Source organism: Manis javanica, chromosome 13 (genome assembly GCF_040802235.1).
Source record: "Manis javanica isolate MJ-LG chromosome 13, MJ_LKY, whole genome shotgun sequence".
In the NCBI taxonomy this organism is placed as follows: domain Eukaryota; kingdom Metazoa; phylum Chordata; class Mammalia; order Pholidota; family Manidae; genus Manis; species Manis javanica.
This window is the reverse complement of record NC_133168.1, coordinates 46,002,178-46,029,883: the sequence shown is the minus strand read 5'-3', so window position 1 is coordinate 46,029,883 and position 27,706 is coordinate 46,002,178. Positions and strand designations below refer to the sequence as shown.

Sequence of the window (27,706 nt, the reverse complement as noted above, 5' to 3'; positions counted from 1 at the left end):
CACCATGTAAGAACTGATTCACTATGTAAGAATTCGTTCACCATGTAAGAACTTGTTCATTATGCTTCAGAAGATTGGAGACTGATGAGAATTAGGCTTGAGATGGATTAATGATTGTGCATTGAGCATTGACCCCCCTATACAGAATTTTATTGTTGTTAACAACCATTTGATCAATAAATATGAGAGATGCCCTCTCAAAAAAAAAAAAAGCAAACGAATAATCATATCTGGAAAAAAAAATAAGGGAGAAATATGGGATTCACATATAAATCCAGTATAAAAATCAAATGAATAATCATATCTGACTTGATTGTTTATAGTTCATGATGCATGATCAAAACTGAAAGTTTCCGTGATGAATGCCCTTGTACTGTTCACCATGTAAGAACTCATTCACTATGTAAGAATTTGTTCACCATGTAAGAACTTGTTTGTTATGCTTCAGAAGATTGGAGACTGACGAGAATTAGGCTTGAAATGGATTAATGAGTGTGCATTGAGCATTGACCCCCCTATACAGAATTTTATTGTTGTTAACAACCATTTGATCAATAAATATGAGAAATGCCCTCTCAAAACAAAAACAAACAAACAAACAAAAAACATTAGCATACAAGCTTGACCATAGATTTTTTTTCCCATTAATGAATGACAAGCAATATGGAAATGTTCCCTTATAGGTTGCTGATCTGAATTCAACCAAGGAAATAGGAAACATAAGCCTTAACAGCTCATTCAAGAGTTTAATTAGCAATTAGTAATATTTTCAAATAAGACACATGCAGCTTTTTCACAGGAAATGGTTCTAAATTATTCTTAGTCTTTTTAAAGATTAATGAAATTGCTGAAAATGGAACAATTTGTAGTGATACCAATTAAGCCTCATAAATCATTTATATTCTACATAAAGATGTTTTACAAAATGGCAATAAGTATATACATATCAATAATTACTCTAAATGTAAATGGACTAAATGCTCCAATCAAACGACATAGGGTGATTCAATGGATAAAAAAACAAGACCCATCCATATGCTGTCTATAAGAGACTCACTTCAGACCTAAAGACACAAATAGACTAAAAATGAAAGGATGGAAAAAGATACTCTGTACAAATGGAAATGAAAAAAGCTGGGGTAACAGTAGGTATAACAGACAAAATAGACTTTAAAACAAAGACTGTAATAAGAGACAAAGAAAGACATTACATAGTGATAAAGGGCTCAATCTAGCAAAAAGATACAACAGTTGTAAATGCCTACCCACCCAATGGAGCAACACCTAAATATATGAAGTGGGAGGACATAAAGGGAGAAACTGACAGTGATACAATAATAATAGGAGACTTTAGCACCTCATCTATGTAAATGAATGGATTACCCACAGAAAAAATTAATAAGGAAATAGTGGCTTTGTTTTTTTTTTTTTATAGTCCACCTATAAGGGAAGTCATATGGTATTTGCCTTTCTCTGGCTTACTTCATTTGTAATAGTACTCCCTAGGTTCATACATGTTGTTGCAAATGTCAAGATTTCTTTCATCAATGTCTTATAGTTTTCAGAATACAGGTCTTCCACCTGGAAAGATATTCCATGCTCATTGATAGGAAGAATTATTACTGCTAAAATGGCCATACTAACCAAAGCAATCAACATATTCAATACAACCTCTATTAAAATAACAAAGGCATTTTTCACAGAACTACAGCAAAACTACAGCAAATCATTATAAAAGTTGTATAGAACCACAAAAGACTCTGAAGAGCTAACGCAATTTTGAGAAAGAACAAAGCTGGAGATACCATGTGCCTGGATTTCAAACTATGCTGCAAAGTTACAGTAGTCAAAACAATATGGTACTGGCACAAAAACAGATAAATAGATCAAAGTAACAGAATAGAAAGCTCAGAAATAAGCCCACACTTACTTGGTAAATTAATATATGACAAAGGAAGCAAGAACATACAATGGGGAAAAGAGTTTCTTCAATAAGTGGTGCTGGAAAAAGTGGACAGCTACATACAAAAGAATGAAACTGGATCACTGTCTTACATCATACATAAAATAAATGTGGAATGGATTGAAGACCTAAGCATAAGACCCCAAAGCATAAAAGTCCTACAAGAAAACATAGGCAGTAAATTCTCCAACATCAGCATTAGTAATTTTTTTCTATATATGTCTCCCCAGCTAAGGGAAACAAAAGCAAAAATAAACAAGTGGGACTATATCAAACTAAAAAACTTCTACACAGCAAAGAAAACCATCAACAAAATGAAAAGACAACCTACTGAATGGCAGAATAAATTTGCAAATAATATATCCAATAAGGGGCTAATATCCAAGATATATAAAGAACTCATATAACTCAACACCAAAAAAAACAAATAAGTGAAAAATGGGCAGAAGACCTGAATAGACATTTTTCCAAAGAAGACACACAGATGACCAACAGGCACATGGGGAGATGTTCAACATCACTGATCATCAGGGAAATGAACTGAAAACCATAAAGAGATATCACCTCACTCCAGTCAGAATGGCTATTATCAAAAAGCAAGAAATAAGTGTTCGTGAGGATGTGGAGAAGGGAAACCTTGTACACTGTTGGTGGGAACGTAAATTGATGTAGCCACTATGGAAAGCAGTATGGATATTTCACAAAAAACTAAAAACAGAAATACCATACAACCCAGTAATCTGACTTCTGGGAATTTACCTTAAGAAAACAAAGTCCTAATCTGAAGACATAATGCTCTCCTATGTTCATCGTGGCATTATTTACAACAGCCAATATACAAGCAACCTAAATGTCCACTGATAGATGAATCAATAATGATGTGGTGCATATACACAAAGGAATATTATCCAAAAAGAACTTGCCATTTGTGACAACATAGATGGACCTAAAGGGTATTACATTATATGAAATAAGTCAAAGAAAGACAAATACCATATGGTTTCACTAATATGTGTAATCTAAAATAAACAAATGAACAAGCACAACAGAAATAGACTCACAGACACAGAAGACAGACCAGTGTTTACAACAGAGGAGAAGGGTGGGAGGATGGGCAAAATAGGTAAAGGGGGTCAAGAGGTACAAACTTCTAAATATAAAATAAAATAATCATGGTGATGAAAGTACAGCACTGGGAATACAGTAAATAATATTGCAATATTTTTGTATCATGACAGATGGAAACTATACTTATTGTCAAATCACTATGTTGCACATCTGAAACCAGTATAATATTGCATACCAACTATGCTTAGGTAAAAATATTTTTTAAATAGTTAATCATTTCAAATATTTTAAAATATTTTCTTTTATTTACTTTTATGCTTTATTTAACTTAAAAATATTTTAATGTTTTGAATAGTCTTAGTCTGTCAGTTGGTCAAAAAATACTTACCACTTGCTATATGTCAGCCACTATTTAAGAAGGCTCATGGAAGGAGCACTGAACTACTGCAGAGCCCCACCCTCCAGAAGGCCCACTATGGGAGAGATTGACTATTAACACATAAACAAGAGCTACAAAGATCACACACAAGAGTGTCCTTGGGCAGTGCTATATGGATCACTACAAGCACGTGTCCCTAGTAACAACAACAGTCATTTAGGACAGTTCTTAGAAATTGAAATCAAATATAGTTTACAATAAGGTCAACTAAAACATTCTACTTTGAAACTCATATATAATTTTTTCCAATTATCACATTATAACACTAAGAACATGCTCTAATCCCCTTCTGAGACAAAGTAAAAATTAATACTTAATGCAATGTAAACTGAGACAACATGGAATAAAGAAAAATAATCAGACATAGACAACGCAGACTGAGATTCAGGGCTCAGACCTGCCATTTAAAGGCTAAGTGAATTGAGGCAACTAATTTAACTTTCTGAACTATAGATTCATCATCTGCATTTATAACTATCACAGGATCAGTATGAGGGTAAAGTGAGATAATGCACATGAAATTGTAAAGGCCGAACAAATGCTACTATTATTAACTTTTATTAGAATCAGTAGACATAGCAAAACAGAGTATAAAATATTAACCAAATGTTAATTAGGTATACAGTTAACATATACCAGGCACTTAAAACAGTTCTATTTGCTTTCTGTGTAACTCAATTAAAACCTGCAAATATCTGAATCCAACAACTGGTAATAAAGTTTCTCCTCAAATCTTGGACATATAAAAGTTCTTCTCTAATGGCCCATTGCCAGCAGGAAAAAACAATCTACAGACTATTAATCAAAGGAAGGGCAAAAGTTCGCACCATAGCACTCCACCCATGTGGCATGTTCATTCCTAGCCACGGGAATCCTACAAAGCGAGAGCACTCTCCTAAGGTTCAAAGACTGCCTCGGTGGGGCAGGGGAGGGGGAGCACTCCCTTTGTCCTCAGCAGAGCTGACATCAATCAGCCAGAGGCACAGGGGACACCTTCCTGTGGAACTTAGACTTTGTACTTGGCCAAGAGGGAAAGCTGAGGTTTTCTGTCCAAGTGTAATTCTGCACTCATTTGTATTACAGGCAATTACTCTTTTTAAACAAGACACAATCCTACTGAGTAAAGTGGATCACTAACACAAAACCCTGACCTACATAGGTGGGGCACAGACAGGTTTCCTACTGTCCAGGTTGGCGAACACTCTGATATTATTTGGATGGATGAAGTTGACAAAATGTGGTGTGCATGTCTTCAAGTTATAAACAAATTTGTTTTTCAAAAGGCCACAGAGAATTCAGGATGCATTTCTGAGAATTAATTTACAATGGTGTCAATTAATGTTAAGCTGCCAGGACTGCCCACAGAAGTTGACTCAGCACACTCTGAGTAGCAGCAGTTCAGGAAAGCTGTATGCCACAGGCGCCACTCTGCCACTAAGTTATCACACTGCCTGGGTAGCACTGCAAAGCATAGGCTCTGGATGGAGGACAGAGCTGGGGTCAAATGCTGCTACACCTTCCTGAAGTTTATCCAATCACCTTGAATCTAAATCTCCATAGCAGTGAAATCACATTTGAGGGTGAAATTCTTTTATATCAGAGGCTTGGTATGCCTATCATTTGGACCAGTTCTCCCAATCTATTTACATCAATGCAGGCCCAGAAAAGGATAATACACTGCATCCTGATTAAGAGTCTGCTCACAGCTAAGGTGACCAGCCCAGGTCTCTGACTACCCTGTCCTGCCACGCTGAGGGCCGAGGGGTCTGTCTCTGGCACACCAACCTGAGGCATGAGAGTGCACCAAGCAACACCAGAGGTTCGGCTCCATTTACTAGTTAGATATATAATACATATAATTGCATATTTATATAATATACAGAGCTTATATAAACTTTATATATGTACATATATATAAATAAAATGCCATGGTATGGGGCCAGCACATCACTGACAATTTCACCTCATGGGTTTCAGGCCCTAATGTTAAATAAAAGAGTGCCTGAGAATTCTTCAAGCCCCTTATACTGTTTAATTCCACTTCACGGTATTCCGGAACCCAGCTGTACTCACCACAATGCATCTTTGCCAAACTGTATGAATCCACTTTGGATTGCTCTAATTGCTCCTGCCTCCTGATGTGAATAATAGCAACAGTAATAGGAAGGGCGTGGGGTATTAAGAGGATGATTCTTTTAGGTGAAGATAAAGATACAGGTGAGCATAAAAGCTAAGGTCACGAGTGACTGAGTGCTCTCTGTGCCAGGCACTCTGTATGTGTTACTTCAATCTTCACAGCTATCTTGGTTTGGTTTGGTTTGAACAAGAGACATGCCATTTAGTATGTGTACTTAATGAAAAGGCCATCCAGTGGGTTCAAATTTAAGACACCAGATCATCTTCCCAGAAGAAGGGGTCCAATCTCAATCAGTGTGGACAAGGCCTAGCCTTGGCTCAGCAGTGGCCCTCCCTGCTGTGCCCCATTTGTGCAGCTTCCTGGACCAGGATGGTACTTTCTTTGAAACCATCTTGTTAGAGGGTCACTATTAGCCATACTTAACAACTGAAGAAATGCAAGGTGAAATTTAGAAAACTTGGCCAAGGTTGTACACTGGAGTGGTCTTCAAACACTCAGTGTTGTGTTGATAGGTGAGAGGTTCAGGGCTGAAGAACTGCCAGGGACACGGGAGGGGTCAGAGGAGTGGGAGCAGAGTTAGGACGCATTATACACTCTGCACCCTTGGGGTTGGGGGTAGCGGGGTAAAGAAGAGCATCTTTCTCCTCTGTACTGAGGAGACTGGGTCTGAAGGGGGAGGGTAAAAAGAGTCGGGGGCTATGGCAGTTCTGCTTTTCCTGATAAGCAGGAAAGAGACGGAGAGGCCAGCAAGTCTCAGGAAGAGACCTATGTGAACGACACACAGTCCGCTGATGAGTCTCTCACTCAGTGTCCACGCACAGGCCTTACCAGACCTTATCACAGGAGAAAAGAACATCTCCTGCAAAATACCATTTGGGGTTAACTAAAAATATATTCTTAATATCCTGAATTAACCTTTGATCCTGAAAAATATGTTTTTAAAGAATTTTTAAACACATAAAGAGAGCTATACAAAAATCATTAAATAGGTTCTCAATTGTACAAAAGTCAAATAATGTCAATATGAGCATGGGAGAAGAGCCCTATGTAGTATTACTGAAGAAAATACATGCATTCTAACTACAAGGGAAGGAAGAGGGAGCAGGGTCTGTCATGAATAATGATCACTCCAGAAGAGAGTACAGGCAGTATAATTTGCTTTAATAATTCAGATTGTCAGTTGGTTTCAAGACCTGTTGACTATCAAAGAATTAATGCATACATATATAATATACTAATTTTGTATGTACAAGTTTTTTGCAAAAGCATGGGAAAAGGTCTCATGACTCCTTCCATCTGGAATAAACAACTGGTACAAAATAACACTGAAGATCCTGATAACCAGGTGGGCCACAGCCAAGAGAGCCTGAAAACTCCTTAGGGCTCATCTAGAATAAATCCATCTAGTAACAATGCTAATTCACCCTTCCACTGACATATTTACACAGTTATATTTATAGACATAGTTACACAGGCATATTTCAAGATAAAGTAGAAGAAAGGAAGTATAGGGTGATTCTCAAATCACTAATTTCAATGTAAAATTATTAAAACAGGGTCTGTGAAACTTTCCTTTAATGTTAAATTCAGTGGGGGAAGTGGCAGACATCGACACAGGAGATAAAGGATTATTTATCACATACAATCATGCAATGTTTATGAAACCACATGGTGAGATAGTGTACCAAGTAAAAAGGGGCTACTTACATGGAAGGGGAAAGGGATAGGGGCAGAGGAGAGAACAGAGTTTAAAATATAATTTTTAGGGTTTCAGACACATTATAATGGCAGGCAGAAATCAGGACAAATTTATCTTTTGATTTCCTCTGCACACTAGTAGAGATCTGTGTCAAATGGGTAACTGCATCAATTTGTCCTTCTCCTTGACCTGCCTCTATACCTCTCTCTGGAAATCTTGCTTGGACTGCCCTTATGCACACTGCTCCAGAGAAATTGACCCTATGTTGTCAGAAATTGGTTTTCAAATAAGTCCTGTTGGAAATTTTAGTCGAAAGTATTTGAAAAGATTTATAACTTTTGCTGCCTCATTTCCAACAATAGAGGGTTTTTCTGGTTTGCTTTTTGTTTTAATAGCTTGACATTTTTGGCTGCCATTGCACTGCAACAGCTAAACTACACATTTATTTATTCTCTTTCTATCTCTCTTTCAATCTCTCTCCCTCATTTCCTAGTAACTAAATCATGTTGACTTACTATAATACGAGTACCACTGATTTGTCCTTGGCCTGCTATCCTTATGCTCCTCAGGTCACACTTAATCTTTGTGTATGTTTTCCTTTTCATGATAAAAATACTTTTCATAAGCGGTCAAGGTAACCAAAACTATTAAAATTTACATTTCTAAACTGAAAAACCATGCTGTTCTTCCAGAACAGTTTCATCTTACATTCTCAGTTTAAGGGGCCCCCTTCACTACTTAGGAACAAGAAGTAACTTTGAGCAAGTTGCTCATGAAACACCAGCTACTCTTACTACTGGAATCAATTTGGATTCAGACTGAGAAGGCACTACCACAGTTTTTGAAATCACTGTAGGGCCAAAATCACTATGCAAAGCCAAAACCCAAAACAAAAAACCTTGACTTAAACTCACATCTTATATAAAAATCAATTCAAGGTAAATAACTTACTTAAATATAAAAAACAATACTATAAAACTTACAGAAATAAAAAAGAAAAAGAAAATCCTCAGGATCAAAGCTGGAGGAAGAGTTTTTAGGCTTGACACCGAAAGTACTATGCATAAGAGGAAAATCTAGTAAGTTGAATTGCATCAAAATGAAAACTTTTGGTTTGCAAAAGACACTATGAAAGAGATGAAAAGAAAAGCTATATAAGCTGGGAGAAAATATTCATCAAATATCAAAGAACTAGTACCTAGAATGTATAAAGAACTCTTGGAACTCAACAGTAAAACAATCCAATTAGAAAACAAGCAAAAGACATGAAAAGACAGTGCACTGAAGAAGACTGATGGCGAATAAGAAATAAAAAGATGTTCAACTTCTTTACTCATTGAAGAAATACAAATTGAACCGCAATGAGACATCACTACACACCTACAGAACAGCTAAAATAAAGACTGACAATACCAAATACTGATGAGGATGTGGAGAAACTGGATCATTTATACATTGCTGATGAGAAGGAATAGAAAATGGTCCAGCCACTGTAAGACTCTGGCAGTTTGTTTTAAAATTAAACATGCACTTATCATTTGACCCAGCAATTCCACTCTTGGGAATATATCCCAGAAAATTAAAATATATATTCATATAAAAACTTGTATACAAATGATCCTAGCAGCTTTATTTATAATAGCTCCAAACTGGAAAAACCCCAAATGTCCTTCAATGGGTAAATAGTTAAAAAATTGTGGTACATTTATACCATGGAATGCTTCTCAGCAATAAAAAGGAACACACTATCAATACATGCAACATCTTGGACAGACCTCAAGTGCTATGGCCTGAATGTTTGAAACCTAATGCCCAGGGTGATGGTATTAGGAGGTGGGCTTGTGGGAGGTGATCAGGTCATGAGTGTTGAGTCTCATGAGTATGGAGTCTCATGAATGAGACTTACGCACTTATAAAAGAGTTCTGAGAGAACTCCTTTGTCCCTTCCACCATGTGAAGTTACAAGCTGTAAGACAGCCTTATCTGAACCAGGAAACAGGCTCTTACCAGACACAGACCCTGATGGCACCTAATCTTGGACCTCCAGCCTCCAGAACTGAGAAATAAATGTGTGGTTTAAAAGGCACTCAAGTGTGAGGTATTTTGTTAGAGCAGTCCAGATGGAGTAAGACATGAAGGGAATTGTCCTAAGTGAAAAAATCTAACCTCAGAAGGTTACATACTATATGATTCCATTTATATAATCTTTTTGAAGTGACAGATTAGAGATTGAGAATAGATTAGTGGTTTTCAGAAATAGCAGGTAGAGGAAAGGCAGTGAATATGGCTACAAAAGGGTAGCACATGGGAGCTTTTTCATGGAGTTATCTGTATTTTGATTGTGATGATGGCCACATAAATCTACAAGTGTGATAAAATACATAGAACTAAATACACACAAACACACAAAAGAGTGTTTATAAACCTGGTGAAATCTGAATAATGCTAGTGGATTATACCAATGTCCATTCCTAGTTGTGATATTACAGGATAGTTATATAAGGTGTTACCATTATGAGAAACTGGGTAAAGAGCATAGGATATCTCTCTGTATTACTTCTTACAATGACATGTGAACTGACAATTACCTCATAATAAAACATTTAAAAAAATCATGATACAGTTCTTATTTATTCTAAGTGTCCTCTTTCCAACATTTCCCCCATTAGATGTCTGATTTTTTCTTTCTCCAATATTACTACTTGCTGAAATCCTAATACTGGAAAACATTTCACTACAATTAGTGGTTTAACCCTTGCTTTCCAAAAACTCTTATTCATGGCTTACTAGTTGCAGCATGCCCTTCAGAGACAATCCTATATTTGAATACTGACTCTTACACTGTATGAAATGGACAAAGTACTTAAGTTTCTGAGTCTTAGTTACCTCATTGGTAAAACAGGGGAAAAACCTATCTCATAGGTTTATTGTAAAGATAAATAAAATAACAGGCACACAGTAGTTTTTAAATGTTTATTTCCTTCATTTCATCATTAACAATCTATAACCTAGCTTAATTTCTGGATAAAAATTTCAACAGAAAACACTGCTTCTCAGTTTCTAAAGCTAATATTTGTAAAACAGGAAATGTAACTTTAATGAGCAAAGATTGGAGGCTGGGTATGTGGTGAGTCAACATTCAGTTCTTAAGAAGTATTTCAATTTACAAGACCATACTGATGATTTTAAGCCTATGTTCTCTGAGTTTAAAAATATTCCACCTTTAAAATGATTAATAAATGTTTTAGCAGATCATTCATAATGATTAATGGGCAGCTGTCACATAGATACTTAAATCCATAAATGTAACTGATCATATACTAAATGAAGACCATTCTGATATCAACAATATATCTGTGTTGGATCAGTTCAAGCTTTAAAAATGACATGGGCTCCAATGATTAGAATTTCACCCATTCACCTACCTACAAAAATTCTTTTTAGTAACATACTCCCCCACAAGGTAATAAGCTTTAAACATGTCATAGATTTTTAGTTACAGCTAAACCAATTAAGCTACAGGACAGCAAGAACTAAGCATTTGGTATTTAAAATCCAATGCTGGTTGCTGAATGTGAGATTCTGAGTAAACTGCAGTGGATAGGGGCAGCTAGATTCCCTGAGCAGCACCGGCCTGGGGGAACTGTCAAAATAGAGAAGAACCAAATGTTATTGGTCTCATGTAAGTAAGAAAAGGACTGGCTACCTGCTCTGCTTATGAACAGTCACAAAACAATAAAATGCCAAGCAACATTTGAGGACAAAGTCCCCTCAAACACTTTTTTGAAGTACTGATAATAATTTGCAAAGCAGATGCTTACCGAGCAAAATAACTTTGTTTCCGTTCCTTCTTCTCTTCCTTGGTATCCATAATACACCATCAAAAATGCAATGTATTTGAAAAAGTTCTTCTTTTATCAATGAGTCATAACCCTGTAATAAAATAACAAAGTGACTGGTAATTAAAAGGTTTATAATGGCCAATATGAAGAATAAAGCAGAGTGGAGCTACATGGCCTACAACAAATGGAAGATAAACTAACCAGTAAACACAGCCACGTGAGTCAGATACAAAATACAAATGCTCATGGGGGGGAAAGCCTACAATGAGAACGGAAATGTGAAACTATAAAATAAAAGAAGGCAGCTGGAAAACTAAACTGAAGTTTTTTCTTCATAATTAATAATTATTTCAAAAGTAATAAAATGAAAACCACTGGCCTTGCAAGATGTTAAGCCAGCTATGCAAAACTAATTTAAAAACAAGTTTTGAATTCATATAATCCACTTTTTTCAAGTAATTAATAGCAAATATGTCTCATACATAATTATGAAAAATGGATCACTTAGGTGTTTTACAAGAGTGTTCTTTCTTTAAAAATAACATCAGTGTTCTATTTTATTTTCTGAAATATGCCGGCAAGCACATCCCACTTGAGCAAATGTGGAAATGAAAGTACAAACCCTCAGTAAGGTATTCTTCAAAATGGGTTTATGTGCTTGCCTCTGCTTCTCTGCACCCCTGCTACCTCACATGTGTTTCCCAGGAGCAGTTTAAACCTATAATAAAAGCTTGTCTTCAGGTCAATCTTCCTTAAATACCACTTTTATCGTGCCACTCCCCTGCTCAAAAATTTCTAATGTCTACCTAATGCCTGATGCACTAGTGTTCTACAGAACATAAACCTTTCCTAAAACCTGTCTTTTTACAGGGAAAGGCTATCAAAGCAAAGAATGTTCATCAATCAGAATTATTCACTCATTCATTTCAGTTCAATAAACAATTTAATTCACAATACATATTACATGAAAAATAATGTGGTATCAGAGACCAAATAAAAATTAGACAGGAGATTTGCCCTACTGAAATTTACTGTCTCTGTGAGGAGACACGGGATTTACGATTAATGGAGGATGCACAAGTGCCACCAGAGCCAAAGGAAGAACACTCAGCCTTATGCAGATCCACTCCATCCCTTCCCCACCACACACCAAGGCTTGAAGGATAAGTATGGGCTGCCTAGTTAAAGAGCACAGGGCAGCAGGCCCAGCCTGAACCAAAGCAAGACAACATGCTATGTCCCTGTGGCTCCAGGATTAAATGTGAAGCAGGGCAACAGTAGGGGCAGGATTAGGGTCATGGGAGACCTTTTATGTCACACTAATGAGCTTGAACTTAATCCTCCTTTGTTTTGCGTGCTGCCCTCCCCCTTCACTGTGCCACTGTTGGACATCACTAAGCAATCAAGCTGAACCTGAAAGCAACCTCCCCCAGGAGATGTTACCAAACCTATCACCATGAAATAAAACTAATTTTCTCTTCCCTGATATACATGGAAGGAAGCCACCACAGGGTTTTACATGAGGGAGTGTGACACACACAGATTGCAAATGATGGACTTGAGGAGCCTGAGAACAGGGTGAGGTAGATATATTAGAAGGAAATTACAGCAAAACTAGTTGAGAGGGGAGGGCCCACATCCAGGCAGTGGGATGTGACATAGAAAAAGGGGGAATGACTTCAAGAAATATTTAGGAAGCAAATGAGTTGACATTTGGTCACTCATTCAATGTAGATAAGATGCAAAAGGAAGAAATAAAGAATTCCCTCCATATGTCTGCTTCAGGGGCTGTGTAGACTGAGATACCACAGATATGATACAATCTGCACAAAGGGGGAAGACTATGTGGGGGACGTGGGAGCACAAACAGATGAAAGATCAGTTTTGGCCACGTTGCCTTTGAGGTGCCCATGGGATAGACTGTCAGCCGGAGACATTCACCAGACATCTGAATTCATCTAAAGCACAGGAGTGCAGTGAGGGAAAAAGATTCAGAAATCATCAGCTTGTGTGGATAATTAAGAGGAAAAAAAAAAGCCAATACAATGATGAGAACACCCTGGAAGCATGACAACTATATACAAGGCCCTGTATGAACATAATGGGGGATACATTATCAGCTCTCAGTAGTTTGTCTCCGTGTCCCTGACCTGGGCTCTGCCCTCAAGGCACTTATGGAGAAGTAGGGAAAATAAGACATGCAAATAACTAAAATGTTGGGTAGTAAGTTGGAAATGTCCGAAGACTACTACCAAGAACCCAGGAGACACAAAATTCAATTTTGATGGAGGAGCTAAATCTTTCAGAGGGATGAAGTAAATCTTTCAGAAAAAGTGGTAAAGAGGAGAGACAGCACTCTAGAAAGCAGGAACACCTGAGCATAGGTATGGACACTAACAGGACAAGGCACATTCAGGCAAGGACAGAGTTGCTGCCAGATAGGAAACAGGAAGCAACCGTGATGTCTGCCCATAAGACATTTATTTCAACATAGTATCCACATGTTCTCTCTTTAAATCCTTACAACCAGATTATGAGTTAGGTGTCCTTATTTCCATTAAACTGAGGCTGAGAGACATTAATTTTCCTAGTTCACAGCACCAGCTATGGTGGAGCAGGAATTGAAATCCACTTTGGCATACACTTCACTGCCTTTCAATAACCTGTGGAGCTGGGAAGCATTTTGGAGATGAGCTAGAAAAAAACAGTATGGAATCAACAGCATCCAATGCCTCAGCTAGATTCTGCAGGTTCAAACCAACATTCATGGCTGCTGGGTGATGGGATCACGAAGACCCCCAACAGGACGGGATCCATGGAGCATTGGGGTCAGAAGCCGTGCCTCAGTGAATTAAGGTAGCACTCACTCAAGAGTCAGGGTGAGGGATGCAAGAAAGAAGAAAAAGAAAAGACGGTGGCTGAGTATCTAATTCTCATGAGCTCAGCCTCACGCTGTGGTCTGAATCACTGGGCTCTTCCCACTCTGCACCTTAATCCTTACTCTTTTTCCAAGCTTGAAGTAACTGTGCTATGCTTCTGCTTCTGGTTGGATTCAGCACAAGGCCCAGTTCTACTTTAAAGCCTTCCCTGACCACCCTCTTTCTTTCTCTCCCTTAGATCATTTCGCATGTCACCTATCACTCATCATACACAGTGTGACAATGTCACTTCACGTAGCCTCCTCAGCTCAAGAAACTGAAAGTTCCTTCAAGTCAAAACCCACCATGTTACACATTTTCCTAATACTTCGCTATTGCCTAACACAGAAGGAGGCAAAAACTCCACATAAAAGCTAATCAAGGAATGAATCCAGACTTGGGGTAAAGTCAAGCATATGGAAAACTGATATAAATCCAAGGACCTCTCCCAAGTTGAGAGTTATTTGGTGATCAGGGATGCAGACTCAAGCCAGCCTCTCTCCGACTCCAGAAATTATTAGAATTCCAGGCCTGCACCCTGTCCCGGGCCAGGTGGTTTATTTTAAAGTTCTTCTCCTGCATGCCACCATATATAATGATCTGTTTATTAGATTTCCCCTCATGAATAAAAATGAAGTCATAACAACCTAATTGGAAAATTTTTATATTGCAAGCTGAGTCCGAAACTAATATTTGGTTCTAGTGGAAAAATATTGGCAAAAATAAACACAAGAGAAAAAGATAAAATGCTCCAAGAACTGACATCTGGTGCTGCTGTGTCTGTTTGGAACTGGCAAAGCTTTTCTTCCTGTTCATATTCTATTTGATAAATAAGAAGCATACTAATCTTTCTTTTAAATTTGGGGGAATTTTCATATTCCTTCAACAAGACAGATGCAGTCCCTTCAGGTCTAGACACACCAACAGATTAACTGGAAAGAGATGAGCAAAGGATGCTCTAAAAATGATTTGCACAGAGCACCATACAGCAGCCTTCATGCTTCAGTGAAGAACCAGAGTTCCTTACTTAAATCAATCTCTAATGGGAACTACATTTTCCATTAAAGTGGTCATAATGGACTTCCTAAAAGCCCTTCTTTCTTTTAATGTTGACTTTTCCTCACATTGATTAACTCGAGAATCATCCAAACACTGAATTACCAGAGTCTCCTGCATTTACTGTACATTACAGACCAAAAAAGAATTTTATGAGGGAGCACAAGATGAATCGTCTACCTAAATTTTTCTTTTTGCAATCTTAAATCAGGATAGTCAGTTTAAACCTAAATTCAGTTCATTGTTCAAATAAAAGAAGCACATACAAAACCCTTACCTCTTAAGTGCTGTGTTGAAGTGAAAGTACTTTCTGTATTACCAGTGAAGTGTTCCCTGCTGGAGACCAGGGCACCACTTAGGAAGAACTTAAGAGCTATCACAGACATTCCCTAACAACATTAAACCAGTATGGACCCACAGCCCAGGGTGGCTTCATAGCTTCCCACCTAACACACTGCAGCTCCCACCAACTGTACTTTCAGGTATAACCAGTTCAGACTAGAAAGATGCCAGTGTACCCATAATATCCATCAACTGTTTTCCCAGCAACATGTTTCCCTATTATACAAATGAATTAATGACAAGAACATGCTTTGAGGCTTGGTCACATTAGGTTCACCCACTTACGGAACAGACCAAAATTTACCTTTCTATCCAGACACTTCCTCCTAGAAAACACTCTGCATGTGAAGAAATATCACACGTGTTCAGTCTTTCTCTAAGCCACACTATCATCAGAACAAAGGAAGGTTACTGAAATTTCATTGTTAACCAAGGCCAGAAATTCAAATACCCTCTAAAATGAAACCTAGGAAGCAAGACATAGAAACAGATACAAAAAAAGTACACCATAAACATGTAAGGGGAACTTCCAGGAGATAAGGCCTCCCAAAAACAAATGTGTATCACAAAAACAAAACAACAGAAAAAAGCACTTAATGGCAACAAAGAGCTAAAAAGTTATGCCTGGAACAAGGTGATGATCAAGGAGAGGCCAGCGGCCAACTACTTGGGAAAATGGGATGAAGCCAATGGATGATAAAATGATGGGAAAAAACTCATCAACTTTTATTCCATTATTCTTCACTTAGGGAACTAAAATTAAATCTGAAAAGAATTAAACAAATGTGAGCTTCTGTGTTTTCTTATGTAAGATGAGCAAAGACTTCATCAAAGGTCCTAGATCCTCTAAGTGAAGACCCATCTGTGGGCTAGCTAGGTCATTCTACAAGTTTTATTAAAAGAGTGTGCAAATGAGATTTCTAAAGTCACTGGGTGGGTCAGGAATTACTAAAGATGTGGAAAGTGCCAGAAGCCTGACAACAGGCAAATATACATTTCAATTTTCAACAGATTAGAAATTAGAAAACAGATTGTGCAACATACACACTGGAGCATATCACATAGATCCCCAATAAAACTTTAGAAATGATAATTAAAGGCAGGTGGGTAAGGACCCGGCCAAAGAGGCAGTGAACCCTGAGATCCAGAATGTTCACAGAAAACCAACCATTCAGCAGAACAACAAACACATTTGTTGTTGAAGCATCTACCATGGACCAAGGACTCTGCTGGAGATAGAAAGGTAAAGATAGCAATTGTATGGGCCAGGAAGCTCAGGTCTGTCAGGCAACTGAAACTTAGTATCTGGCAAAGTACGTGATGGGTGCTCTGCTCTTGGCAGAGCACAGAGGGGAAGCAATGAGGAAGGAAGGAGTGTCCGGGAAGCTTCACAGGTGATGAATGCAGGAAAAATTGGGCTTATCAAGCTGAATGAGGATGTGCAGCCATTGGGAAGAAATGTGTGGTGCTGAGGGATGCCTGAGCAGTATGGCTGGAGTACAGGGCTGGTAGAGGAGAGAAAGCTCAGAGAATGGTGGTTTAGGAATATTAGTGTGACCTAAATTTTCATCTTGGACATAGTTACTCTTCTAGTGCATCAAGGAAATGAGGTAAATACAGTGTAACTGTACTTAAAAAACATTTGATACATTTCTCCTGATCTACTTTTAGATAACATGGAGAAATGGGGGCTGGACATGGATGGATGCTTCTGGAATAGATGGGCAAAGGAAAGCACTGAACCACTGTACCAAAGGTACATGATGACCAACTGACTGACCTCAACCAGGAGCTGGGAGCTGACCTCCATCCACAACCTGGAGGGAGGATATTAATAGCTAATGCAGTATTCATTATTAGCTTCTCTCCTCATCAGTAAATTTACCATTGACTTTAATGAAAATAGGAGCCTCCTTATTGGACTTCTGGAGGGATAAATAACTTCTGGGTAGGAGCATTTGGATTTAGGCAGAACTCAGCTGTCTATAGAAAGGTAGAATTTACACCACTTGAATCTCAGGTGCTACATGTGGGTGAGGTGCTAAGGAATGAGAGAAGCAGAGCTCAGCATTAGCATAAGTGAGTATGATTTGCAGTGTTAGGTGACAGTAAGATCCATACACCCAGTGGTATGCCCCACCCCTCCCAGAAAAACCCACTAATGCAATCAGCCCAGAATAAAAAAAATTCTGAGGGTCTGTCCCACCCTTTTTGAGGGTAATGATATATCAAGATGACATTTAATTCTAGATCTCACACTATAGGAGAAATGTAAGGAAATTAGAGTACCAGGATGGTTAAGTGACCTAAAATGAAATTTTAAGAAATTAGTCAAAGGAGATGGTCAGGCTTAGTCTGGAAAGACTTCGGATGAAATAAGAGCTATTTTCAAATACCTCAAGGATGTTATCTGGTAGGACTTAGGCCCAATCGACCTTCAGGGAGTATACCTAACACCAGGCATTAGAGAGGGAGAGGGGTCTTGGCCCAACATAAGGAAGAACTGCCTTACAGACAGACACAAAGAGCTATCTCCAGATAGAGTGGCTTCCTAGTCTCCAAAAGTGATTGAGCACAAGCTGAACCACCACTTCATGAGATTGCTGTAGACTAGCAGTTCTCAACCTTATCAAAATCAACACCCCTCAGCTAAATAAATACATAATTATCTTATGGCCTTTATAATACTGAAATGAAGTTCACAGATAATATATCTGACACCCTTAATTTTGTGCAATCAATATAATGCCAAAAGAGAAGTAACTGGTAACAGGTATTTCAATATGTAAGTTCTTAGGTTTTAAAAGTCAATATAATACCAACAAAGAAAAGCGATTTATAACAAGTATTTCACTAAGTTCTCAGGCACAAGCTCACTAGAAGACATAATGAAAGACTTAGGACAAGTTAAGCTATAGGATCAGAAACTATTTTCTACAAATGAGAAGTACAGGAAAGTGAAAACAGATATGAGGGAATGAGAGGTGCTGGGTAATGTGCATGGAACACTGGAATAAAACTAGAATAAAAACTAGTGCTAGAAATACTCATCAAACAGGTATTCTATCCAAGGTAATGTAGAACAAATCCCTTTCTTTGGAATATCCCAATAAATATTCATACAGGTTCTACAGAAGACATGAAATTCCCAAGCAGAGGGGATAATTCTCCTTTGTCTAGGACCACTCACCCCAGCACTTTGGCACCTCTGCTTACCCACAACTAAATGCTGGCAGTGCTTCCCGAAACCCTGTGCCAACCAAACTCACCCTGCTGGTGGATACTCACTGCTGTTACAGAGGCAAGAAAAGCTCTATGGTTAAACTCACATTTTAAATAATTTTTTTAACTAACATTTTTTAATTTCAAAATTTCCTTCAAAGTTGAGTTTTCTAAACTTTACACATGAGAAGTTCTCAGTTTCCAAGACACCTTGTGCTTCACCTGACTAACTCCTTCGACCCCTGTTACCTTTAAAGCTGATCAGGTCTGCTAGAATCTAAACTCCAGCATCTCCAAGGTATGTAGTGGCCTTGGGCAAGTTACACAATTTCTCTAGCCCTCAGTTCCCTTATCAGTAAAAAAGGCCTGCTGTAGAGATTCAGTGTATTCAAAAGGCGACTATGGAGTCTAATGCCTCATGGAACAGAAAATTCTATCCACTGAGAGAGAGTTCAACAAACCCACATAAGCAATGAAAATTATCCCTACATTCAACACCTGGACAGCTAGATTCAAATCTGCTCCAAACAGAAAAATCATATAGTGAACTAACTCAAGCTAGGTAGTTCTGGGGAATATAAAGATGACAGCAGGCAGCAAGAGTTAAATATCTGTTGAACACTAATCATATGCACAAATTTTTTTGTTCAATGCTGTTAACACACTGTTTAATCTTTATGACTACATAAGGGAGTTCATATTCTTAATCCTCTTCAGATAAAGAATCTGAAGTTTAGAAAGGCTAAAGAACTTATTTCAGGTCAAGCAGCCATAAAAGTCAGAATGATCAACTATGTCTTATGCCAAAGTCAGAACCACTAATAATGGCCTCTAATGCTAGGCTGTATTACTGCACAGAACTTTCACTTCAGCTGCCTGGTTCCTCCTAAATGTACCCACCATTAAAACAAATAAGAGGGTGAACATCACCTTCTGGACATTATCCTTTCAGATGTAAACTCTGAACTGTATTCAGGTCACCCATTACTATTCATTAATAAACATGTTGCCATGAACATGTCCATGCATTCAAGTAATATTCATTGTACTGAATTAGATTTTTAAGGAGCTAACTGGAAAGCACGGTCCCTTAATTCACTAAATTAAATTAAATAGCTCTTAAGTTTTAAGAACTGAAGCAATGATATAACTTTAAATATGCCAGACATATTTCCCTTTAATAGTTGGCTATTTTTTTGTTTCTGTTGTTTTGGAACGTAATCTGCTAATCCAATTATTTTTCCAGTGAAAATGGAATTAGTGAATATAGGAAATTTAGATCTTTTTAAAAAATTTATTGATTTTTAAATTATAAAAGTTCCTTTTTGCTAGGGACTAAAATTTTAGGTCCCCCTTAGAACTAAAAATTATGATTCTATACAAATTCTACCAGAAATTTTGAGTATATTGCATGTACTCTGTCATTAATACTCATAAGGGTATAGGAATTCTGTTTTGAACAGTTTTCTACCTCAATACAAAGACTGGAGGGGGAAAATATGCAGTCATGCAGAAAATTATTGGAGGCAATGAAAACAGAACAGTCTACTTTGCTGATTTCATTTCTCAACGGCTAGAGAAAACCTGGTCTTTCTCACCATCAATCACAACTTATTGGCTATGCTCACAAGAGCTGGTAAAAATCTGATGCCTGCATTACCCATAGAGGGTTTCTGAGGATAGCCCTATTATTGCTCCAGCACTACAATATCACTTCAGATGACCTCTAGGATGAATCTAAAGGTGGCAGGGTCCAAATAGCATCAAGAAAGAAATAGGTGAAAGTTTGTCCTCAATGACTTCTGAAATTCATTTTAATACCATCAAACAGACTCACTGCTAAAATCCTAGGATCTCTGGTCTGTACGTTTTTTTTTCACGGATGTCTTCCACCCCTGGCCCAAAAGGAATAAACTCTACTCTCCTACAATTTCTCTACTGGAACAGAACTCAGTCCCCCAAGGCCTTGCAGAGTCACCACTATTGCAAGCACACTGGTCTTGCACTATGTTCCAACTCCTCCAATTTTAGGACAGAAATAAGTGTAAGTAATAGTAACTTACTAATTTTTTACTTTTATTACTTTATTTGGTAAGAGGTGACTATTTGATGGGTCTGAATTAGAGCTAATTGATGTAAACAAAACCAATAGAACTTGATGGATAAGATATAATAAGTGGAATGCCTTTCCAAAGAACATGTAGTATGAGGGCTGCAAACACTATTTTCAAGAATTAAATTTGAATGTCTTTTGAGACTACTAAGAGACACAAAGTTCACTCTATCAGGTGAGCTACCATTTCACTTAGGAAATGCCACAGGCTTCTTTGGTCTCTTGTGGATTGCACTTGGAATTGAATGCATTTTCAAAATATACTGGCACATACTCATCCTTGTAAAAATGCAAAATAAAAAATAGTTGAATTAACACTCTTTTTAATGTACTTTCAGTGTATCTATTGACATAAAGAGTACAGGTGGCAATAAACAAATTATACTTATTCCAAAATAGTGCCTTGTCACATATTTACAAGCTATCTCTTCAATTCAGCATGCATTTCCTAAGAACCTGTTTCATGCCTACCATGGTACTATTTATCCAAAATCTATAAATTAAAAAGGACTAACGGTGCTCATACAAACTTTTGTATCTGACAAGATAAAATTTACATAAATAAAACCACCAGAAAAAAAGGATATGATAAAAAGTAATGCCAAAATGTGTTATGCACAGAGAAGTGCTAATGGAAAGAAAAGGGCCAGGTCGCCTGGGCCAGCACGGTAGGGAAGGTGTTTGAAGGGGACAATACCAAAAACAACCAACCATTCATGGTTACATTTCAATAGTGCTATGCAATCAACAATCCCATCTGTAAACCAGAAGTAGTTTTAGTCTTAATGAAAATGTTCCCTCGCAGAGCACACTTAAGAGGACCACCAGATTCTGCCTCAGATGTCTGAGGTAAGGACAGAATGGGCACATAGTGCTTTGGTTAGTATAGACTAAAATGGGTAAATACACAAAGGCGGGTTCAGGAAGAAGGCATAATGAGTAGTGTGTAAGGGGCAGGCAATCGGCCTAACACAAAATTAAATCATCACTGGGAAGTACTATGACCTCTTCTTGGGAACAAATGTTACTTACATGATCTCCAACTATAATTTTCCAGGAGACTGGGTTAGGAAACCAAGTCTATGGTTTAAATATGTTTTCTTTTAAAGGTTTATTAAGTTTCTCAACATAAAAGTTCTTGTAGAACCCAGAAGAAAACAACCCTTTGGTGGACTGGATTGCTGTTCTCAATTATGCACTCTTTTCCTGAAAGGGACTTACATACCCACACCCTTTGCTATGCCACCTTTGCAGTAGCAGGCAGAGTGTACAGGTAACTCTTGAACAACAAGGGCAGTGGGAAATGGGCGTTAGGGTTGCTGACCCCTGTGCAATCAAACATCTGCACACAACTTTTGACTCTCCAAAAACTTAACTACTAATAGCCTTCTGTTGACCAGAAACCTTACAGATAACATAAACAGTCAACTAACACATTTCTGTGTATGTATTATATACTATATTCTTACAATAAAGTAAGCTAGAGAAAAGTAAATGTTCTTTCAAATTGCTGCAAATATCCAAAAAATAATTACAATATATTTATTGAAAAAAAATCTGCATGTAAGTGGAGCTGAGCGCTCAGACCTGTGTTGGTCAGGGCCAATTGCACATCTCGGCCCACTTGGCCATGTGGCTTGTTCTGACCAAGAGACAGAGGATTAAGTGGACCTATTTCAACTTCAGGCTCTAAGAAGAGGCCTGAGAAGTTTCTGCTCTGCACCAGAAGAGTATGTTCCAGGTAGCTGCTTCTCCTTTTTTATTCCAGGTCCCAGGACAAAGACATGTGGAACAGATCTGAACTCCTACTCCAGTTTTGGAGTCCAGCCCAGCCCCGCCAGACCCAGCCAAGAGTAGCCAAACTGTAGTCAACCTGCTGATTCATGAATGTGAAATAAGTATTTGTGGTTCTAAGCCATTAACATTTGGAGGCTGTTGTGCAGCATTATCAGAACAAAAAACATCCCATACACCCTAAGAAATATCCTGATCCACAAACTACTTTGTGGATTTTTACCAGAAAAATCACAGCCACATAGTATACATTGTTGTCTCTAAGAATAATTCTACCAAGGCCTAGAATACCAAAGCCCAGAGACAGAAGCAGGCAATTAACACACATAGCCAAGACAGCTGACTTTCCTTCCAGCTGTCATACACCCCATAACCAATATGCATGGCTTTGGAAGTTTAGCTATAAGAAGGCATCATTTGACACCAAGGGTGACTTTTGCATATCTTGGTATATCGATCTATCAACTTTGATATAACTTACTGTTATGGGTGGAACTGTGTCATCCCCCCAAAAATGTTGACCTTGTATCCAACATATTCCCGAATGTGACCTTTTTGGAAAGAAGGTCACTGCAGATGTAATTAATTAAGATGAAGTCATACTGGAGTGTAGTGGGCCTCTAATCCAATGTGACTGGAGTCCTGATAAGAAGACGGCCGTGTTGAAGACAGAGACACACAGGGAGAACACTACAAGATGGGAGAAGCAGGACCCCAGTCATGCAGCTGCAAGTCAGGGAATGTCAAGAACAGCCAGCAAGTCACTCAATGCCAGACAAGGCAAGGAAGGATTACTCCAAAGGTTTCAGAGAGATCATGACCTGGCTGACACTTGATTTTAGGCTTCTAGCCTCAGGAACTGTGAGACAATGAATTTCTATTGTTTTAAGCTACTCAGTTGGTGGTTCTTTTGTCAGAGCAGCCCTAGGAAACTAATGCACTTATTTTAAATTTTATATACTCTCACTGTTCCAAAAGGATACTGCATCAAAAATGTTATATTACTTTCCCATCATGTCTATTCTGCCACTTTTCTTATAATTTAAAGGAAATGTGGGCATGTATTTGTGAGCATTGGTAAACACTATTCTGATTATTAGAGCAGAAAGCTCACACAGTTAACATCTGTACCCAGGAGATAATTCAAGCACTGCTTATTTGAGTAGGTGAACTAAGAGCTGATCTGATTGTCTACGAAAAATCTTAACATAAAAGGGGTTTTGAAATATTCTGGGAATGTAACATCACCATGTATTACGCTACTCTCAGCACACTTCAGTGATTTTAGCCTAATAAAGTCATACTGCCAGGTTTCCCACACACACTTATGCTCTCTTGTACCATTTTCTAATTAATTACTCCTCATGCCCACATTTCCTCCAATCAGACTTAAGCTCTCTAAGGCAGGGAATGTGTCTTACATTTTACATGCATGAGCATGCATGCACCCACACACATTACAATTACTAGTTTAGGCTGGGCAAGAATTTATATTTAATAAGTTGATTTTTGAGTTGTTATGGCTATATATCTAACAGAAAATGACTCAGATTGTGGAATAATATGTTCTTTTGTTTCGGTTTATTTATTTAGATTAGTGGTCTCCAGTTTTAAAAGTTATATTCCACATCAATCAAAGTATCTGAGCCTGAAATCCTAAATTGAATATTTTTTACTGAATTAGAAAACATGTCTTCTGCACTAACATATTTCATTATAAAACAAAAGTCATGAAAAGATACAAACATTATAACGATTTCTTCCCATATCCTCATGGGGCACATGAACCCTGGCTGGGAAACCAGCGGTTTCCATAGACTACAGAGCAGATATGTGAAAACATTTCCTAGGATTTGGCCCTCTCCAGGAAATGCAAGATCTATGAGAATCTAACGCACTTAATGAACTTTAAACACATTCTCTGGCAAATTCATGAAATTCTCTTGATCAAACAAGCAGTATTTTACAGTTGATGACACAGATGTCCTTGCAACTAGGATTCATTTGTATACTATTAGACCCCAATTGTAAATGCATTTGCTAAATATGGTGTCCTATGCAATTGACCCTGTAGTTTTTAGGCTTTAGGAATGAGAACTTATTATTAAATTTTCAGGCAAATACCTATGACTAAAAGAACCAAATGATGCAACATTCATATCTTGACAGATGAGCAAAGGGAAAAATGGGAATAGAAAACTCATGCATCATCTCTTAAGAATGTTATCAACACAACATTCAGTCTTCCTGTTCCATGTGCTTGTAGGTGGACACCACTGTGCTAGAAAACTGAAGGACATAGGAGAAGATAAAACACAAGTCCTATCAACTTACCTACGAGCTCCTAAGCCATAAAACAAGCCAGTGTTTAATAGATGGTACAAATAGTGAAGTGCTAAAAGAGCTACAATCAGGGGTAGAGTCTTGGAAAGTGTTCATGGAATTAGGTATCAATCTGTTACAGAATATTGGCTGTAAAGGAAAAAATGTGCAAGGAAATTTCACATAGAGAAGGCAGCCCAGGCCTGGAGGGAGGAATTACCCCATGTGTGAGGGCTACTGAGGATTCTCGCCTGGCTGTTGTGCTGAGTTCATGCAGGTGGGGAGTGGAAGATAATAAGACTGAGTGCCTGAACCTGGCGAGGATACAGTACCACTATCACCTAAGCAGCACACTCTGGCTTAAACTTCCAAGAGAACCACCACTACAGAAATCCCATAAACCATTTCACTTGGTTCTACTTTTTCTTGAAGAACTAGCCTTGAGGCTGATGTATACACAAAACAAGCAAGCTAAATACAGGAAAATACCAAGCAGATGGTATGTGGGTAAATTTGTTGGGGAAGTGAAATATTCATAGCTTTGCAAGAAGGAAGTAAAATATGTCAAAATGAATATGCATTTTGCAAAGAAATGGTGAGAATATAAGAATCCTGTAACATTAATTTTAATAATTTCTTCACTGTAACACATATGGATAACAACTAAAACTGGGAAAATAGAAATTACCTATGCTCCCATCAATGGAGAAAAATGCTTTGGTATTTTGTCACTGTCCTGTCTTTTTTCCTATGCAGGTGCATTTTAAAATAAAACTAGGATCTTTGTGTACATACAGTTTGGTGTGTTATCACTTTAAAAAATTACTTCCTTGTTGGATCTGTCTCAAATTTTCACAGTACCACCCTTGATAATAACTAATACTTTTATAGTTGCTTATTCCGTGACAGGATTCCAAATATTTTACACATATTAACTAATTCTCAATACAATGTAGGAGGTAGATACCACTATCTTCATTTTACAGATGAGAAAACCAAGGAGAAATTAACTTGCCCAAATTCATAAAGCTGGTAAATGGTGGACCAGGACCCCAAGCCAGGCAACTGCTTACAGCATTCGTGTTCTTAACCCCTTAACCCTCAGAGGAGTTAAGACCATACACCTGTCTCCCAGAGACAATGTGTTTATCATTGAAATTAAGCCCGAGTTTCTTAGGATGTACTCAAAGGATAAAAATCACTGGTGCGAAGGGATTCTATAAGCTAAACTGCTTTCCTTCTGAGGTACACCAACATGCCCTCTGGCCATCCACGACAAAGGAATACGACCCAACCTCCACTTTGCTGGCATTGCTATGGACTTTTAAAATCTAATTAAAATCTGCATTCCTTTGATGCAAATGAAGTTGAATATTTTTTCATGTCTTAGCCATGTGTACTTCCTGTTTTGTCAATTTTTCCATTCCTGCTGTAGAATGAAGGTCTGTGTTCTGCACACCCCCGAAATTCACACGTCAAAAAACAAATGCCAAAGCGATGGTATTGGGGGCAGCCTTTGGGTAGTGATTAAGTCATGAGGGCAAAGCCCTTGTGACGGGGTTAGTGCCCTCATAAAAGAGGCCACAGAGAGCTCCCTATCTCCTGCTACTGCGTGCAGACACAGTGAAAAGTCAGTGACCTGGAGGAGGGCCTTCAGCACAGCTCGACCATGCTGGCACCCTCCAGGACTTCCAGTCTCCAGAACTGTAAGCAATAAATTTCACTGTTTATAAGCTATCCAGTCTACGGTATTTTGTAGCAGCCTGAATGGACTACTATTCCTTACTAGAATGCTTTTTAAAGAGTTCAGACAGACTACCTTGAATTGGATAGGTGCTGTGACTGGAGATACTAGAGAGTTGTCAAGAGCTGTTTCAGTGGGACCCTACAGGCCGGCAGTTCCTTGGGGGAATCACCAGGACCTAGGGCTGAGGGCTCAACTGTTACAGGTCCTCCCCACAGACTGAAAGCCTGAAATTGTACTTTATCCCACTATCTAGTGGCTGGAATATTTCTTAATTATACTCAAGACACCCTCAAATCCTGGTATCAATATGCCTGGGGCAACAAATCAGTAAATCTCATGCTTGCTTAGTGAGGTCAGAATTAGACAGACAATGAAAAATCTTGAGGGAACTCACACAGAGCCATCTCATGAAATTTTCCTATTCTACACAGCATACCTGGTTAGTGGTCAGAATTGCCCACAAATCAGAGGATTGCACATGAACAGGGCTGAACAAAAACTTCAAATTCTTACTATAAATCCTCTGTTAATCAGTCAACAGCAAATTACCTTATGACAGATACTTTGCAATAAAACTGAGCATCTAGGCACCCTCTGTTTACTTGGCTTGGAATTAAAAATACCTCATTCACCTACTTTGGAATCACTTATCAGCATGGAACTCTCTCTAGATGGTTCATGTCACATATCAGGGTCAATGTTTAATACTTTTAATTTCTTAAGAGTAACCTTATCTCCTATTAGACCGCTAAACTTCAGTAGTACCCTATTAGAAGGCTTTTGCTGCATTGTATTACAACTACAGAGGCAAACGGGGTGCAGGAATAAAAGACACCCTCCCAGATGTGGGCCACAATAAATATGAAAGTTATTTTCAATGAGTGTTAACACAGTGCTTGAGAGAGAATTAGTGAAGTAAGGCAGAGATGCTAAAGAAAATGATATAGACATGTATCCTATTAGTGGAGAGGGGAGAGTAGAAGAGGGATGAATGGTTAAAAAAAACCCTTCAACTTGGGTTTTTTTTTTCTTTTAACCAATTTC

The 27,706-nt window shown here is 38.1% G+C and overlaps 1 protein-coding gene across 9 annotated transcripts in view; it reads right to left on the bottom strand.

The window, feature by feature from the left end:
- Positions 1–27,706, bottom strand: part of NCOA7 (nuclear receptor coactivator 7) — a 157,090-nt gene that overhangs the window by 121,274 nt on the left and 8,110 nt on the right. For 8 of the 9 annotated variants that reach the window (XM_073219559.1, XM_073219567.1, XM_073219558.1 and 5 more), the window contains exon 2: positions 11,128–11,239. In XM_073219559.1, coding sequence (XP_073075660.1) covers positions 11,128–11,177 — 50 coding nt within the window. In that variant the 5' untranslated portion in view covers positions 11,178–11,239. Of the gene's footprint in view, positions 1–11,127; positions 11,240–15,399; positions 15,419–27,706 lie in introns of those variants that run through there. The other variant, XM_073219561.1, reaches the window with a different exon arrangement.